Consider the following 13,514-nt stretch of genomic DNA (forward strand, 5'->3'; position numbering starts at 1 on the left):
GCACACACAGCAGACATTACTAATCCATCACAGGCCCTTCCCTCTGAGCTTGGATGGGTGCAAAACTGCTCTTTACTCCAGGGCCCCTGGCAGCCACCAAGAAGTGACCAATGACAAGACCCAGGCCATCCCTGACAGTGTCCCTCCCAACCCTCAGGCCCTGGGCCCACAGTTGACTTTCAAATCCTCTTCCTTCCCCCTCCCTTCTCTCCCTTCTGCAAAGGAACTTTGTGTTCCATTTTCCCTCCTAGTCCTCCTGAAGTCACTGCCTACCACAGAATCCCAGCTGTATGGCCTTGGGGAATACCGTAACCTCTCTGAGCCTCAGTTTCCTCATCTATCAAATGGGCCAGCATTTGATAGCTTCCCTGAGAGGTTGTGAGAATATGTCTGGCATCAGCCACAAGGAGCCACACATTGGTCACCTCCCTTGTAGGGCCTGCTCTGGGCTCTGCCAGGCAAATCTGTTGGGGGAAAAAGGACACAACCAGCCAATCTTCGACAGACTTCTTTATTTGAGCCCTTATATCTCCCTCCCAGGCTCACATTTCTCCCCAAATTCAACCCTGGAGGCAGCTGGACTGCATGGTGTGCTTTGGGAGGAGGGGAGCATCCCTTGCCCCCAGGAGACTGGGGTCACTGTACCTTTAGAATTTGTAAACTTGCACCCACCAGCTGGGCCTGGCCAGGTCTTCCTGAGCCCCAGAGCCTGTGGACAGGAGCCACCATCACCCATACTGCTCAGTACTCGGAGAGGAATGAGGGATCGTACCAAGACTCCAGAGGCACGTGGCCAGGGGACAGCAGGGCTTGCCAGAGAGAAGGCAAAGGACAGATGAGATCCCCTGTCCAAGCACCTTGGCATCTCAGAGCCAACTGTGCCTCTGCAGCTGAGGCCACCCCTCCCTGGGGGCTGTGCCACCCAAGCTGAAGTGGCTTTCTTCCTGCCACCCAACAGGAACAAAAGCAGTGCAAACACCAAGTTCCATTGCCAGAAAAACAAACAAAAAAGAACATCCTAAATATTTAAAAATAAAATTCACAGCCCCAGACAAGCCCCAGCCCACTGAGCCAGCAGGGAGCTGGGGAGGCCTTGATTGCAGACCCCTCCCAATATTTCCCCAGCCCCAGGCTCTCCAAAGACAGAAGAGGAAGGAGTAGGGGCTGAGTCTGTAGGTCACCAAGGAGCAGCCTTCGGGGAATAAAGGTGGAGGTGAGGTGTCCTCAGGGCTCCCTGGTGCAGGAAGCTGAGGACTGTAAACATGACCCAGGTGGAGCCAGGGGTGTCCCGGCCCCAGGGTTCTTCCTGGATGAAGAATGGGCACTGTGGTGAGTGAGAAGGAAAGCCAGTCAGCAGCTGGCCTCTAAGCACAGGAGTCCTGGGAAATCGGGGATACAGGGGCTGGAGGCCAAGCACAGCTCTGCAGCTGCTGTTGCCCACGGGGTCAGTACCTGGCCCTTGCCGTGTGAGTCAGCAGTGAAGTGCCCCTCCCCCAAGGAACCTACTGGAAAGAGCTGCCCAGCCCAGGGCTAGAGGTCAGGCAGCCAGCAGAGAGGTCCCACCCAGGCCTGGGGAAAGAGCTGGCTGGGGAGGTGACTGAGGAACGCAGTCAAGGACAGCATGAGGGGGCCCGAAGCTGCTGCCCGCAAGGAGCATGGCCTCCAGGAGCCTGGGACCAGATGAGCTCACCCTAAGGTCTCGCACTAAAACCCGCACCTGCCGCTTCTGGAGGCGGCGGATGGCCCGGGCAGGGCAGCTTCTCTGGCAGGTGCTACAGCAAAAGGTCCAGCCATGAGTGGCGCTGCGCCCGAGCCCTCTCTCCGCCCGGGAAGGCGCCCTGGGGACAGAGCCACGTGTCCGGCCGAGCCGGGAGGCCAGTTGCCCGCAAGAGCCAACCCCTCAGACCCCTAGGGCAGCCCCAGGACCTGGCTCCTTTTAGCGACAGGACGGGCGGTGGGGCACAGTCTTAAGGTCCCCGGGACAGGCCCGGCGTCTCTAGCTCGGCTGGGATTTGGGTCCGTGACTTCAGGGCCGGGCCCTGCTGCTGAGCCACTGGTTGCGCAGCGCCCTCACCTCCTGCCCGTACCACTCGTGCAGCCGGATGAAGGGGGCCGAGTCCAGGGGACCGTGCGGAGCCGAGGCCCTGCGGCGCGGAGGCAGCGTGGGCCGCTCCGGGCCCGGCCGCGCGGTGGGGGCGGCGGGGGTCTCGGCGCTCCACACGGCGCAGGCGCAGCCGTTCTCCCGCGGCGGGAGCGCGCTGGGCCTGCGGGGCGGGGCCGCGCCGCCCGCCGCGCGCATGGCCGCCAGCTGCTGCTCCAGCTCGCGCACCACGAGCCGCAGGTAGTCGAAGCTGGCCCGCGACAGCGCCTTCACCCAGCCCTCCATGGCCGCCTGACTCTCGGCCGCCAGCACGTAGGTGCGCGCCCGCGCGCCCGCGAAGCGCACGGCAAAGGCGAACTCCTCAGCGGCCTCCACCAGCTCCACCGTGCAGCCCTCCAGGATGATGACGCCCACAGGCTCGCGGCTGCCCGGCTCCTCGAAGTAGAAGAGCATGTTGCCGCGCAGCACGAACCAGCGGCGGTGGTAGGCCGCGTGGCGCCCGCCCTTCTTGTAGAGGAAGCCCGCGTTGTCCACCGGCGCGTCGCACGTGGCGTAGAAGGCCAGGCTGCGCTCGTTCAGCTTCATGGTGGCCGGCCAGGCCTGGGGGCAGCGCGGGCTGTCCCGCACCAGGACGGCCGGTTATTCGCCGTCCCAGCGCCTCACGGCCCCTCTCTCCGCACCAACCCGGCTATGCCACAGGTGAGGAAACTGAGGCTCAGAGTGGACGCGGCCGCCTGAGCTTGCACACTCCCTGGAGCAGGCGGGACTCTGCCTGGGTCTCACAGTCCCGCAGCCAGCCTCCTGGCCTCCTGTCGCTCTGCGTCCCCAAATGTCCTACGTGTGCCACTTAACATACTCACTATTTAATCACACAGCAAACCTTGGGTGGTGGGGACTGGCTGTACTCCCATTTGACAGATGAGGAAAGAGGCACAGAATTTAGTCACTCCCCCAAAGTCACAAGGCAAACTGGGCAGAGCTGAAAGTCAAACCCAGGTTTCATTTCAGGCCAGGCTGTTTCCACCACCCTGGACAGTGTTGCAGGGACTTACTTTGTCCATCAAATATTAAGCACCTTTTGTGCACCAGGGCCACAACAATAAACAAGATTGACAGGGTCCCTGCCCTTGTGGTACCAACATGCTGGTGGAAGGAGATGAATAATTAACCAACAGATCGAAGGTTAACACTGCAGCCGGGCGCCTGTAATCCCAGCGGCTTGGGAGGCTCCAGAGTTCAAAGCCCAGGCAACTCAGTGGGACCCTGTCTCAAAATAAAATATAAAAGGGCCGGGGATGTGGCTCAGTGGTTACACACCCCTGGTTCCAATCCCTCATACCAAAAAAACAAAAGAATTAAGACTGTAAATATCACAGTCTTAACATGATGTGGAAAAAATAATAAGCAAGGCACCGTGCTGCAAACCTATAATCCCAGCAACAAGAGGCTGAAGCAAGAGGATGGCAAGTCCAAGGCCAGTCTTGGCAATTTAGCAAGACCCTGTCTCAAAAATAAATAAATAAAAAGGGTTCAGTTGTAAAACATCACAAGGTTCAATCACTAGTACCAAAAAAAAAAAAAAAGACTGGGAAGGGGTTCAGGAGTGTTGGAAACAAGAATAGGGTGCTCAAAGGAAGCCATCCTAAGAAGATGACATGTGAGCAGAGGCTCGGAGGTGAGGGGAGAGCCAGAGCTTTGGAGGAAGGGCATGCCAGGCAGCAGGAACAGCAAGTGCAAGGCCCCCTGTGGTGGTAACCTGTTGATGTGCTTGCAGGACAGCCCAAAGGCTGACGGGGCAGCAGGCAGAAGGGGGAGAGAAGGAAGATGCAATCAGAAGTAGTTGTTGGGAAACAGAATAGATGAAGATGTGGGCCCAGGGCCTAACCCAGACTTACAGGGAGGAAGGGGCAGGAAGCACTGTGTACTATTCAGCAAAAAGGAATTTAGCCAGGTGCTGTGGCACATGCCTGTAATCCCAGAAACTCCAGAGGCTGAGGCTAGACTAGAGGCTTACAAGTTCAAAACCAGTCTTAGCAACGGTGAGGCCCTAAGCAACTCAGTGAGACCCTGTCTCTAAATAAAATACAAAATAGGACTGGGGATGTGGCTCAGTAGTTGAGCACCCCTGGGTTTAATCCCCGGTAGCAAAAAAGAAGAGGAATCTAACTGGCTGTACTTGGCCACAGTGTTTCCATCCATCTTCTCTCAAATACATGATTGGGTAACACTGGCCAGGTAGGACTTACTGGGAGGTGGCACGTAGGTGGGTTCCCAGTGTGGCCATGCCTTCCCCTGGCGGTGTGCACCCCGTGCTCCCTCTTCACAGCCTCACACTGCATAGGAGGGTAGGTATGTAGGTATGTAATGTCTCTAGGGTGTAGTAGGTCCTCAATTAATGTTCCTGCCTGGGTGGTGCCTTTCTTCAGTCCTAGAGGAATGAGGTCTGGGTGGTGGCTCTCCTCAGAGCACCACAGTAGGGCCACCTGACCCAGGGCGGAGGGGACAGTTGCTCCAACCAAGTCCTCATTTTCCTGCTGCCTCATACCACCCACCCGGGCAAGAGGCTCTATCAGCTTGTCCTGACCCGTGGCAGGGCTGCAGCCCCTGTTCATCGCCATTCTCCTTCCTTGAGCTGTGTAACTTCAAACCTGAGCTGTCCCTCTCCAAGCCTCAGTTTCAGTCCTTGCAAAATGGGGCCCACTCATCCGCACACCTCCCCAAAACAACTCCCAAGTAGACCCTGGTCCCATATCTCACAGGAACCTCCCCACACACAGTTGCCCATTTCCCTCCTACCTCTTAGGCCACTGCTTGCCGCCCCGCCTTCTGGTCAGCTAGTCACAGGTCACTCGGTTCACACGTCAGCTCTGCAGTATCCAGGCTGGGTGACCCCAGGCAAGCTGTTAGCCTCCTTGGGCCTTTGTTTCTGAATCTGTAAAAGGGGATCAGAGCAGCAACTAAGTCAGAGTAACCGTGATGAGGAAGACAGTGACCATGTAGAATGCCCCTGGCACAGTGTTGGGCACTCTGCAGTGACAGCATTTGACATTCTCCTGGGCCTCCCCAAATGCTCCGTCTCATATGTCCAATCTGAGTAAACAGCTCTTAATGTCCCTCTCACCACCACATCTGATCACTAAGGCCAGCTAAACCCTTCAACATCTTTCAAATTAGTGGCCTAAAATGTTTACCCAGCCCCCCATTTTAGGCCCCCATCTGTCCCGGCTGGGATGGCTACAGTAATCTCTTCACTAGTCTCCCTGCCTCCTTCCTTGCCTCCTCCCTATCCATGGATCTCAGGGTAGGATCCAAATCTCCTCCCCAGACCCCTCTTCTGGGCCCATTGAAATCAACTCCCTATGGAGGGATCCTATTGAAATGAAGTCTTGGTTGGTGCAATGGTGCACGCCTGTAATCTCAGTGGTTTGGGAAGCTGAGGCAGGAGGACCACAAATTTGAGGCTAGCCTCAGCAACTTAGCAAGGCTCTAGACAACTTAGTGAGACCCTGTCTCAAAATAATAAAAAGTGCTGGGGATGTGGCTCAGTGGTAAAGCAGCCCGGGTTCAATCCTCAGCACCCAAAACAAGCAAATAAATAAACAAAACAAAGTTATATCCCTTCCCTCCTCTGCTCTTGGCTTTCCCATGGCTCCGCACTTCTCTCATAAAATTTAACCCTCCCATTGGGTGCAGTGGTGTGCACGGATAATCCCAGTGACTTAGGAGGCTGAAGCAGGAGGGTCTTGTTCAAAGCCAGCTTGGGCAACTTAGAAAAAATAAAAAGGGCTGGGAGTATGAGAGTGTATCCCAGTGGTAAAGTGCCCCTGGGTTCCATCCCCAGTGACAGACAGACACACACACACACACACACACACACACACACACGACAGTCCTCCCCGTGACTTCCAAGTTCCCTTTCCTACCTCTTTCCCCCTTGCTCCCTCAGCTCCAGCCACCCCAGCCTCCTTTCTGTTCCTCAAATGCACCAGGCACATTCCTACCCCACGCCAACTCCACAGCCTCAGCTCCACTACCCCTGGGGATGCAGTCCCTGGCCACCCCATGCACGCAGACTGCTCATCACCCTCCTGTGTGCCAACCTGAAATTACCTGGGTCATTTTTGCCTGCTCCAGGAGGACAGGGATTTTTTTGTCCGAATTCCAGTCCCTGACAGGTAGTTGATGCTCAGGTACCTACAGAATGAATGAAGCATTCTTAAACCTTTCCCTGCAAGCAATCTGTGCCCCCCCCCCATGCATGCATGGATATGGAAACTGAGACACAGGATGAGGAGCTGTCCCAAAGGACATGGCTCCCAGCAAATAGCACAAATAGGGGACTGATTGCCATGGCCCCTGCCTCTAGCAGCCTAGCAAGAAAGGGAAGGGCCGGAAGCTGGAGGGAGCGCCTGGTCCCCAGCCTGGATTATTTCCCACACTGCTTTCCAACAAGTTCAGAGTCCGGCTCTGTGCACCTTTGCTGATTCCATAGCCTGTGGCCAGACAGGAAGCCAGAGGAGGCCAAGTTCCTGCCTCTGCCAGCCCAGGCTGGAGGACCTTGAATGACTTCACCTTTCTGAGCCTCAGTTTCCTCACTTGTTAGGACTGCAGAAAGGTTCAGTGAACTGATATAAGGGGAAAACAGATGATAAACTCTGGAAGAGAAATTCAAAAATATTATCTACTGTGAGTTGAGGTTTTCACAATCTCTTCTACAAAATGAAACATAAACATCCCACTGGGAAAGGCTAAATCAAAGAATTCTAAAGAGTCATTTTGCAGAATGTTTGATAGGTAGTGCTTATTCAGGGAAGAAGCTGTTAAAAGGACAAATAATTAGCCTCAGGTCTCCAAGGGGACAGCTGGCACCAGAACCAGGCCTCTGGGGAAACGGAGGCATGGATGGCATGTTGGCACTCATTTAAGGAAAGAAGACCAAACCACAAGTCCTGGGGTTGAGTCCAGATGCCCTGAGTGTTCCCCAGCAGTGGGTGTAGGGGAGAGGGTGTGGCAGGCACAGGCTGAAAAACATGTGCAGAGAGCCCCTGTCCTGCGCTGCCCCAGTTGGGGCTACAAGGTCACCAGAACCTGCACCCCGGGTTGACACAGACCCTTGCCCTAGCAAGGACTGGTAATCCAGGTGTGGCCCCGCTCCTAGTTGCCCTCTGTCCCTTTGTGTGTTGTGTGCGGGAGCTTCCGAGTTCCTTAAAGGACAGCCAGAGCCCCAGATGGAGAGGTCAACCGCAAGAGGGACACCAACTGGAGGACTGTCCGCTGATCTCTCCCCAGGGGCCCACGTCCTTTATGGGGATGGGGGTCATCAGCTCAGTTCGCAGGGCAGCCGGGAATTATCACCGGAGCGGAATCTCAAGTGGCAAGATCCGCAGCAGAGCACCCGAGGCCCACCGCGGCTGGCCACTGCCCCGCGTCCCCTCGCTGGTCTCCTGCAGGGGTCCCCGCCAGGCCGGCCTTACCTCGCTGCGCAGGCCTAGGGCGGTGGCGGGACAGGATGAGCGGGGCCGGGAGGCGGCCGGCCATGGCCCAGACCCGCTCCGTGGCAGCGACGGCCACAGCGGCGCTTTGTCTCCTGGGCGGTGCGGCTGGCGCAGCCGCGGGAGAGTGTCCCTCGGACGCAAGCGGGCGGGGCGGCCGGCCAGTCGGAGACCCGCGGGCGCGCCCCTTTAACCTCCCCCGCCCGCCCGCGCAGGGCCTGCCCCCGCGTAACTCCCGCCCCGCGATTGGCCAGCCCCGGCCCGCCACGCCCCCGGATTCGCCACGCCCCTACGAGCACGTTCCTGAAACCACTCTTAAAGGGAACGCGACTGGTTCAGGAGTTCCCAGGGTCCTCGGGTCCCAGAAACCTGAGGATTTGAACCTGGAAAACTCAATGCAGTTCCAAAGGTAAGGACAGGTCGCAGATCGCCTGGAAAAAAAAAATAATAATAACATTGGGGGGACTGGAGATGTGGCTCAAGCGGTAACGCGCTCGCCTGGCATGCTTGGGGCGCTGGGTTCGATCCTCAGCAGCACATAAAAATAAAAGATGTTGTGTCCACCGAAAACTAAAAAATAAATATAAAAAAAAAACAAAAAGAAAACATTGGGGTCCGGGAAAGGAGGCACTCGCTGAAGTCCAAGACTTGGAGTCTGAGCTTCCCACTGGCAAGGGTTGCTAGATGGATCGAATTTAACTCCAGGCTGAAATGGAAAAATAATTCCTGAAAATTTGTGGTTTATTAGAAAACAACGGACACAAGCCATTTTAAGTATCCTGGATAGGATAGTCTATTCAGGACTATCCTAATATATAGGATGCCTGGCAATACAACCCCTTCCCTTAAGTGAAGAAAATTCTAGAAGTGGGCAGAGTTCAAGTCTCACTTAGCCACAGAATCGTGGAGTGACCTTAGAGAAATCATTTCACTTCTCTAGGTTTCCATTTCTACATCTGTTAAACAAAGATAAACATAGTATGTAAAGTGTGTGCCACAAGAGCCAGCAATAAGTAGGAATTGCTGGGGAGAACTGCAAGTTCAAGCCAGCCTTAGCAAGTTCAAGGCCAGCCTCAAAAGGCAATGGGGTAGAAAGACCAAGATTTTTAGACAAATGGTCAAGGAAGGCTTGAAGAAGAGAGAGGAAGGAGGATGGAGCCCTATAGTATTGTAGGAAGAGTGTCCCAGGCAGGGGGAACAGGGAGTGCAAAGGCTGAGATGGGAACCACCCCGGGCATATTTGAAGTATGATGAGACCGCAGGATGGAGCCCCTGAGCAAGTTGAGGAAATGAGGTCAAATATGATTGCAAAGCCAGATTGTATAGGGCCTGTGGATCATGGGAAAGATATTTTGCTTTTACTTTGAGAAGAACGGGGAGCCATGCGAAAGTTTTAAGCAGAGGAGGAATGTGATCTGTCTGAAGTTCAGCACAACCCCTGGCTGCTGTGGGGAGGAAGGGCTGCAAGGAACAAGAGAAAGGGCCAGGATCCAGGAAAGAGGCTACTGCAGTGATCCTAACAAGTCATGATGGTGGCTTAGAACATAGTGGGGCAGTGAGATTCAGAGAAAGGCTGAAATTCTGGATATATTTTTTAAATATATGCAAGATCAGCTGATGGCTTGGATTTGAGGAGTGAGAGAGACAAACCAAAAAGGAATCAAGGATGACTCCAGGGCTGGTTCCATCCCCAGCCCCTAACACTTAAGGATGGCTCCATACTTTTGGGTCTCAGTAATAGGAAAAATGGAGAAGTCTTGGAGGGAAAAGTCTAGGTTAGTTTTTGTTTTTTGTTGTTTTTTTTTTTTTTAATCACATTGAGCCAAACAACTAGATGTCATGTAGAAAAATAAACCTTGGTCTTTACCTCACACCATCAACAAAAATCAACTCCAAATGGACTAGCAATACAAAAGCCAAACTATAAAACTTCTAGGGGGCTGGCAGTGGAGCTGAGCAGCGGAGCTCGGTCTTAGCCCTGGGTTTCATCCCCAGCATGTGGAGTCCCAACCTTCCTTCCTATAAGAAGGTGGAATGCCCCCCAGCCCTCAATATGGACTTGCTCCCACAGGGAGGTCCCCGCCCAGCTTCCACACCCTCTCCTCTGCCCCAAGCCCTCACCTCCCCCCATATGCTGTTAGCACACGTGTCCCATCTTGTGTGTGCCTAACACACTCAGGCCTGACTCGGCTCAATCCATGGTTGCCATCTCAAAGAAAAGTTCCTGCAGCCTCTGACCCCTGGGCACGAGGAACAGAGCCAAAAGTTGATCAGGGACTCTTGGCTCTGTGATTCTGGGAAGTTACCCAGTTGCTCTGGACTTTGCTCTGCTCAGGAGAGATAGGTCCTCTGTGTTGTGCCCTTTAGGGAGACACACACACAGAGTTTTGCAGGAGGCATATGTACCCTTTCTCCTGAGCACTCAGAGTAGTCCATGGCTCTGGCCCTGATAATTGGTTCAGGTGTGGACATGTGACCCAGGACCGGCCAATGAGGTTCTGACCTGAGACTTTGTGAAGTGGGAGGAGTCCAACTTGCCTCCGTGGGAGCAGGGCCAGCCACAGGTGTGGAGAGGGACAGCCCCTGCTGCCATCAGTGGAGCCCCTGGGTACAAGTGTGCATGACGTGGACAGAATTCCCTGGATTAAAAAAAAAAAAAGCAAGGGCTTTCCTTGCCTTTGGAGTTTCCCCAAATCTTGACTCTCATCAGGAAAGGACAACAACAGTCTGGGTCTTGATGGGGGTATTGCCCCCACATCTGTGAGTGCAGCTCTCATAGCCTCTGGTGCAAAGCCAGGGTTGGCGGTGAAGGAAGTAGGAATCACAAAGAGCGCAGCATCTTTCTGGGAAGACCTGGGAGCTGGGGGTGGGGGGCTTGTTATTCATTTTGTAAAAATTGAGGTGCAGTTCACCTGACAAAAATTTACCATTTGCCAGGCACCATGGCGCATACCTGTAATCCCAGGTACTTGGAGGCTGAGGCAGGAGGATCTCAAGTTTGAGGCAGCCTCAGAAATTTAGCAAGACCCTGTTTCAGACCAAAAAAAAAGTGAACAATTCAGTAGAATTGAACACATTCATGGTGTTATAAAACCACCACCTCTTTCTAGTCCCAAAATGTTTTTATCTACCTCAGAAGGAGTGGTCACTCCTGGCTCTCCTTGTCCCCAGTCCCTGGCCCACCACCCACCTTCTTTCTCTCCCTGTAGAGTTGTCCCTCCTAAACACTCTTGTACATGTGGCCACTTGTGACTGGCTTCTTTCCCTCCCTGCTGTGGCCTGCGTCCGTGGCCTGTGTCCATGGCCTGCGTCCGTGGCGCCATTCCTTTACAGCTGAGGAAAACCCACTCTCTGGATAAACTGCATTGTATCCGTCCTCCATCCATAGAGGACTTCCCGGTGTCCCCACCTCTGAACTACGGTGGATAGCGAGGTGTCTTGGTGGCGGGGAGCCGCAGAGGACTGGAGGAGGGACGGTGAGTCAGAAGCACTGGAAAGGGGAATTTGGAAACCAGAACTAGGCTGCGGCCGCCGTCCCCAAGTCCCTGGGGTTTCACCTCCATGCCACGTCTAGGACCCGTCACTTCCCTTCGTGGTCTCCACTTCCCCATGCCAGGCCACCGTCATCTCTTGCCAGTGGGCAGCAGTAATGTCCTTTTGGATCTGCCTTCTGCCACTTGGACACCCCTCTTCTCAAACCCCAGTGGGCCCCCTGGGACTCACCACTCCATGGCCCTCTCCCACCGAGGCCTCTCCCTGCTCCCCGTGGCCTCAGTAGCAAATCCAGACTCCTGGCCATGGGCAGCAAGGTCCTGCCTGTTCAGGGCCCTGCCCCACAGGCCTGCCCTGCGGTTTGCACTCATTTTCCACCCGTCTTCTCTCCCTTCCCAGAATGCACCCCGCTGCAGACCCTTGCACCTCCCATGTCTTTGCGGGAAGATTTCTTCCCACATCCTCCCTTACCTGGCACTCCTCATCCTTGAAGGCCTTGCCCAGCCACTGCCCTTTCTGTGAAAGCATAAGACCCCCTAACCCTCTTCCACACTGAGCTGAGTGCCTGCCTTCCCTCAAAACAGTCATTCTTCCAACTGGTATTTAACAAGCACTACTTTGTCTAAAGCACCAGAGAAACAAGTTAAAAAGATAATTACATGCATGCAAAAGTGGAAGGAGTCCAAATGTCCCTCAAGGGATGAATGGGTAGACAATGGGCGCATTGGTGCTGTAGAATATTACTCAGCCATGAACAAGAACACAGTTCTGATTCATGATACATACGATGGGGAGGAATCTCTAAAACCTGGTGCCAGGTGAAAGAAACCAGCCACGGAAGACACATAGTGTATGATTCCATTTGTGGGAATTGTCCAGAACAGATAAAATCCACACAGATGGATTTTATTTTGCCAGCAGCTGGGAGAAAGGGGCGCAGGAACAGCTGCTACTTTGGAACAATGTAAATTTTTGGAACTAGACAGAGATGGTGGCTCCACAGCCCTGTGAATACACCGAAATGTTCACTTCAAAACAGGTAATTGTGGGGCTGGGGCTGGGGCTCAGTGGTAGAGCGCTCACCTTGCAAGTGTGAGGCCCTGGGTGCGATCCTCAGCACCACATAAAAATTAATTAATTAAAGCTATTATATCCGTCTACGTTTAAAAAAATAGTTAATTGTGTATTTTGGGAATGTCGCCTCCATAAGTTACTTAAAAAAAAAATCAAGCCAGCCTCCTGCCCTCTTTTATTGGAGGGAGAAAATAAGTCAACATCATTCTTATAGTACATGAGATGAAGTTAGGAGCCCAGAAGAAAAGTAAAACCGAGCAAGAGGATATGGGCCGTTCATGAAAAGTGAAGGGGTTCAGGCAGCCATTTTACAGGGAGGAGCCAGGGAAACAAGCTTTTAGGTAAAGACCTGAAAGACAGCTGAAGGGAAAAGCATTCCTGGCAGAGGGAACAGAAAATGCAAAAGCTCAGAGGTTGAAAGCACATCCAGGAGGCCCATGTAGCTGGAACAGAGAGGAGGGGAGAGCAGAGAGATCAGGGAGGCCTGTGAGCTATTCTCAGGAGGTCAGGGGAGAGTAAGGACCCCTCAAAGGAGATGAGACGGTGCAGCCAGTAAAAGTAGGGGGAGACAGTGATTCAGCTGGTGTCAGAGTTTGGTGATGCTGTGCCCCTCCCTGCGAGCAGGTCCACCCCCACCCCCCAGCAGGCAGGGGCTCTGGTCTGCCTTGTGCCCTGCTCGGTGGGTGTCACCATGCCCAGCACCAGGTAGCTGCTCAGGGACTGTGACACCTGAGGCTGACTTTGTGTCCGGATCCCACCTCCTGGCCCTCCTGTGGTCTCTCTTGCTCAGAGTTTCCTTCCACAGTAGCTGCCCCCCCCCCCCCCCGCAGCAGCGGGCTGCAGGAGCCACCCAGAGGGAACGGAAGTCGTCCACCACGTGCCAGCTGCCCAGGCCGCACTGGGGCTGGGCCCTGGGGAGGGAGGGGCAGGAAGGGCCAGAGTCCCCCAGTCCTTCTGGTGTGCACAGGGGAGAGTGTGGCCCCACCGAGGCTGGGGTTGCTGAAGACCAGACATCTGGGAGGCCTCGCCCGGCCGCTGCTTCAGGGGACCCTCTTTAGGGGGTGGCATTCCCGGCCCTCCCTTCACCCTCTCATCTGCGGGGCTTCTCCTCCCCAACCTTGCGACCCCCAGATTCCCAGATGCTGTGTCCTCATAAGCAGCTCACGCCTCTGGGCTCGGTAGGCTGCGCCTCTTTTACCCAGAGCCTCATGCTGACCGCTCCACCCCAGGCTCAGAGAGGGCAGGTGACTGGCCAGTGGCCCCACAGGTATGGGGACATTGGATGGCAAGGCCCCTGTTTCCAGCCGCTCAGCAGCTGTGGCTCCCAGCCCAGGCCACCCACCCAGGGGGGGCCG

At 54.8% G+C, this 13,514-nt stretch overlaps 1 protein-coding gene across 3 annotated transcripts; it reads right to left on the bottom strand.

Moving 5' to 3' along the window:
- Positions 1–495: 495 nt before the first annotated feature.
- On the bottom strand, positions 496–7,752 carry Pheta1 (PH domain containing endocytic trafficking adaptor 1). Of its 3 annotated transcripts, none has more exons than XM_027949215.2 (4): positions 7,576–7,752; positions 6,212–6,295; positions 4,898–5,033; positions 496–2,717 (listed from the first exon to the last, which is right to left on the bottom strand). In XM_027949215.2, the coding sequence occupies exon 4, from the start codon at positions 2,684–2,686 to the stop codon at positions 2,027–2,029; it is 660 nt and encodes a 219-aa protein (XP_027805016.1). In that variant the 5' UTR covers positions 2,687–2,717; positions 4,898–5,033; positions 6,212–6,295; positions 7,576–7,752; the 3' UTR covers positions 496–2,026. The 3 variants fall into 3 exon arrangements, with proteins under 3 accessions (XP_027805016.1, XP_027805017.1, XP_071472945.1); XM_027949216.2 differs by having other exon boundaries at positions 496–3,364; XM_071616844.1 differs by lacking the exon at positions 7,576–7,752 and adding an exon at positions 6,577–7,474.
- Positions 7,753–13,514: the final 5,762 nt, after the last annotated feature.

Source organism: Marmota flaviventris, chromosome 1 (assembly GCF_047511675.1).
Source record: "Marmota flaviventris isolate mMarFla1 chromosome 1, mMarFla1.hap1, whole genome shotgun sequence".
Taxonomy (NCBI): domain Eukaryota; kingdom Metazoa; phylum Chordata; class Mammalia; order Rodentia; family Sciuridae; genus Marmota; species Marmota flaviventris.

Coding starts and splice junctions, on each gene's coding strand:
- Pheta1 (XM_027949215.2), bottom strand. CDS start 2,686: ATGAAGCTGAACGAGCGCAGCCTGGCCTTCTACGCCACGTGCGACGCG.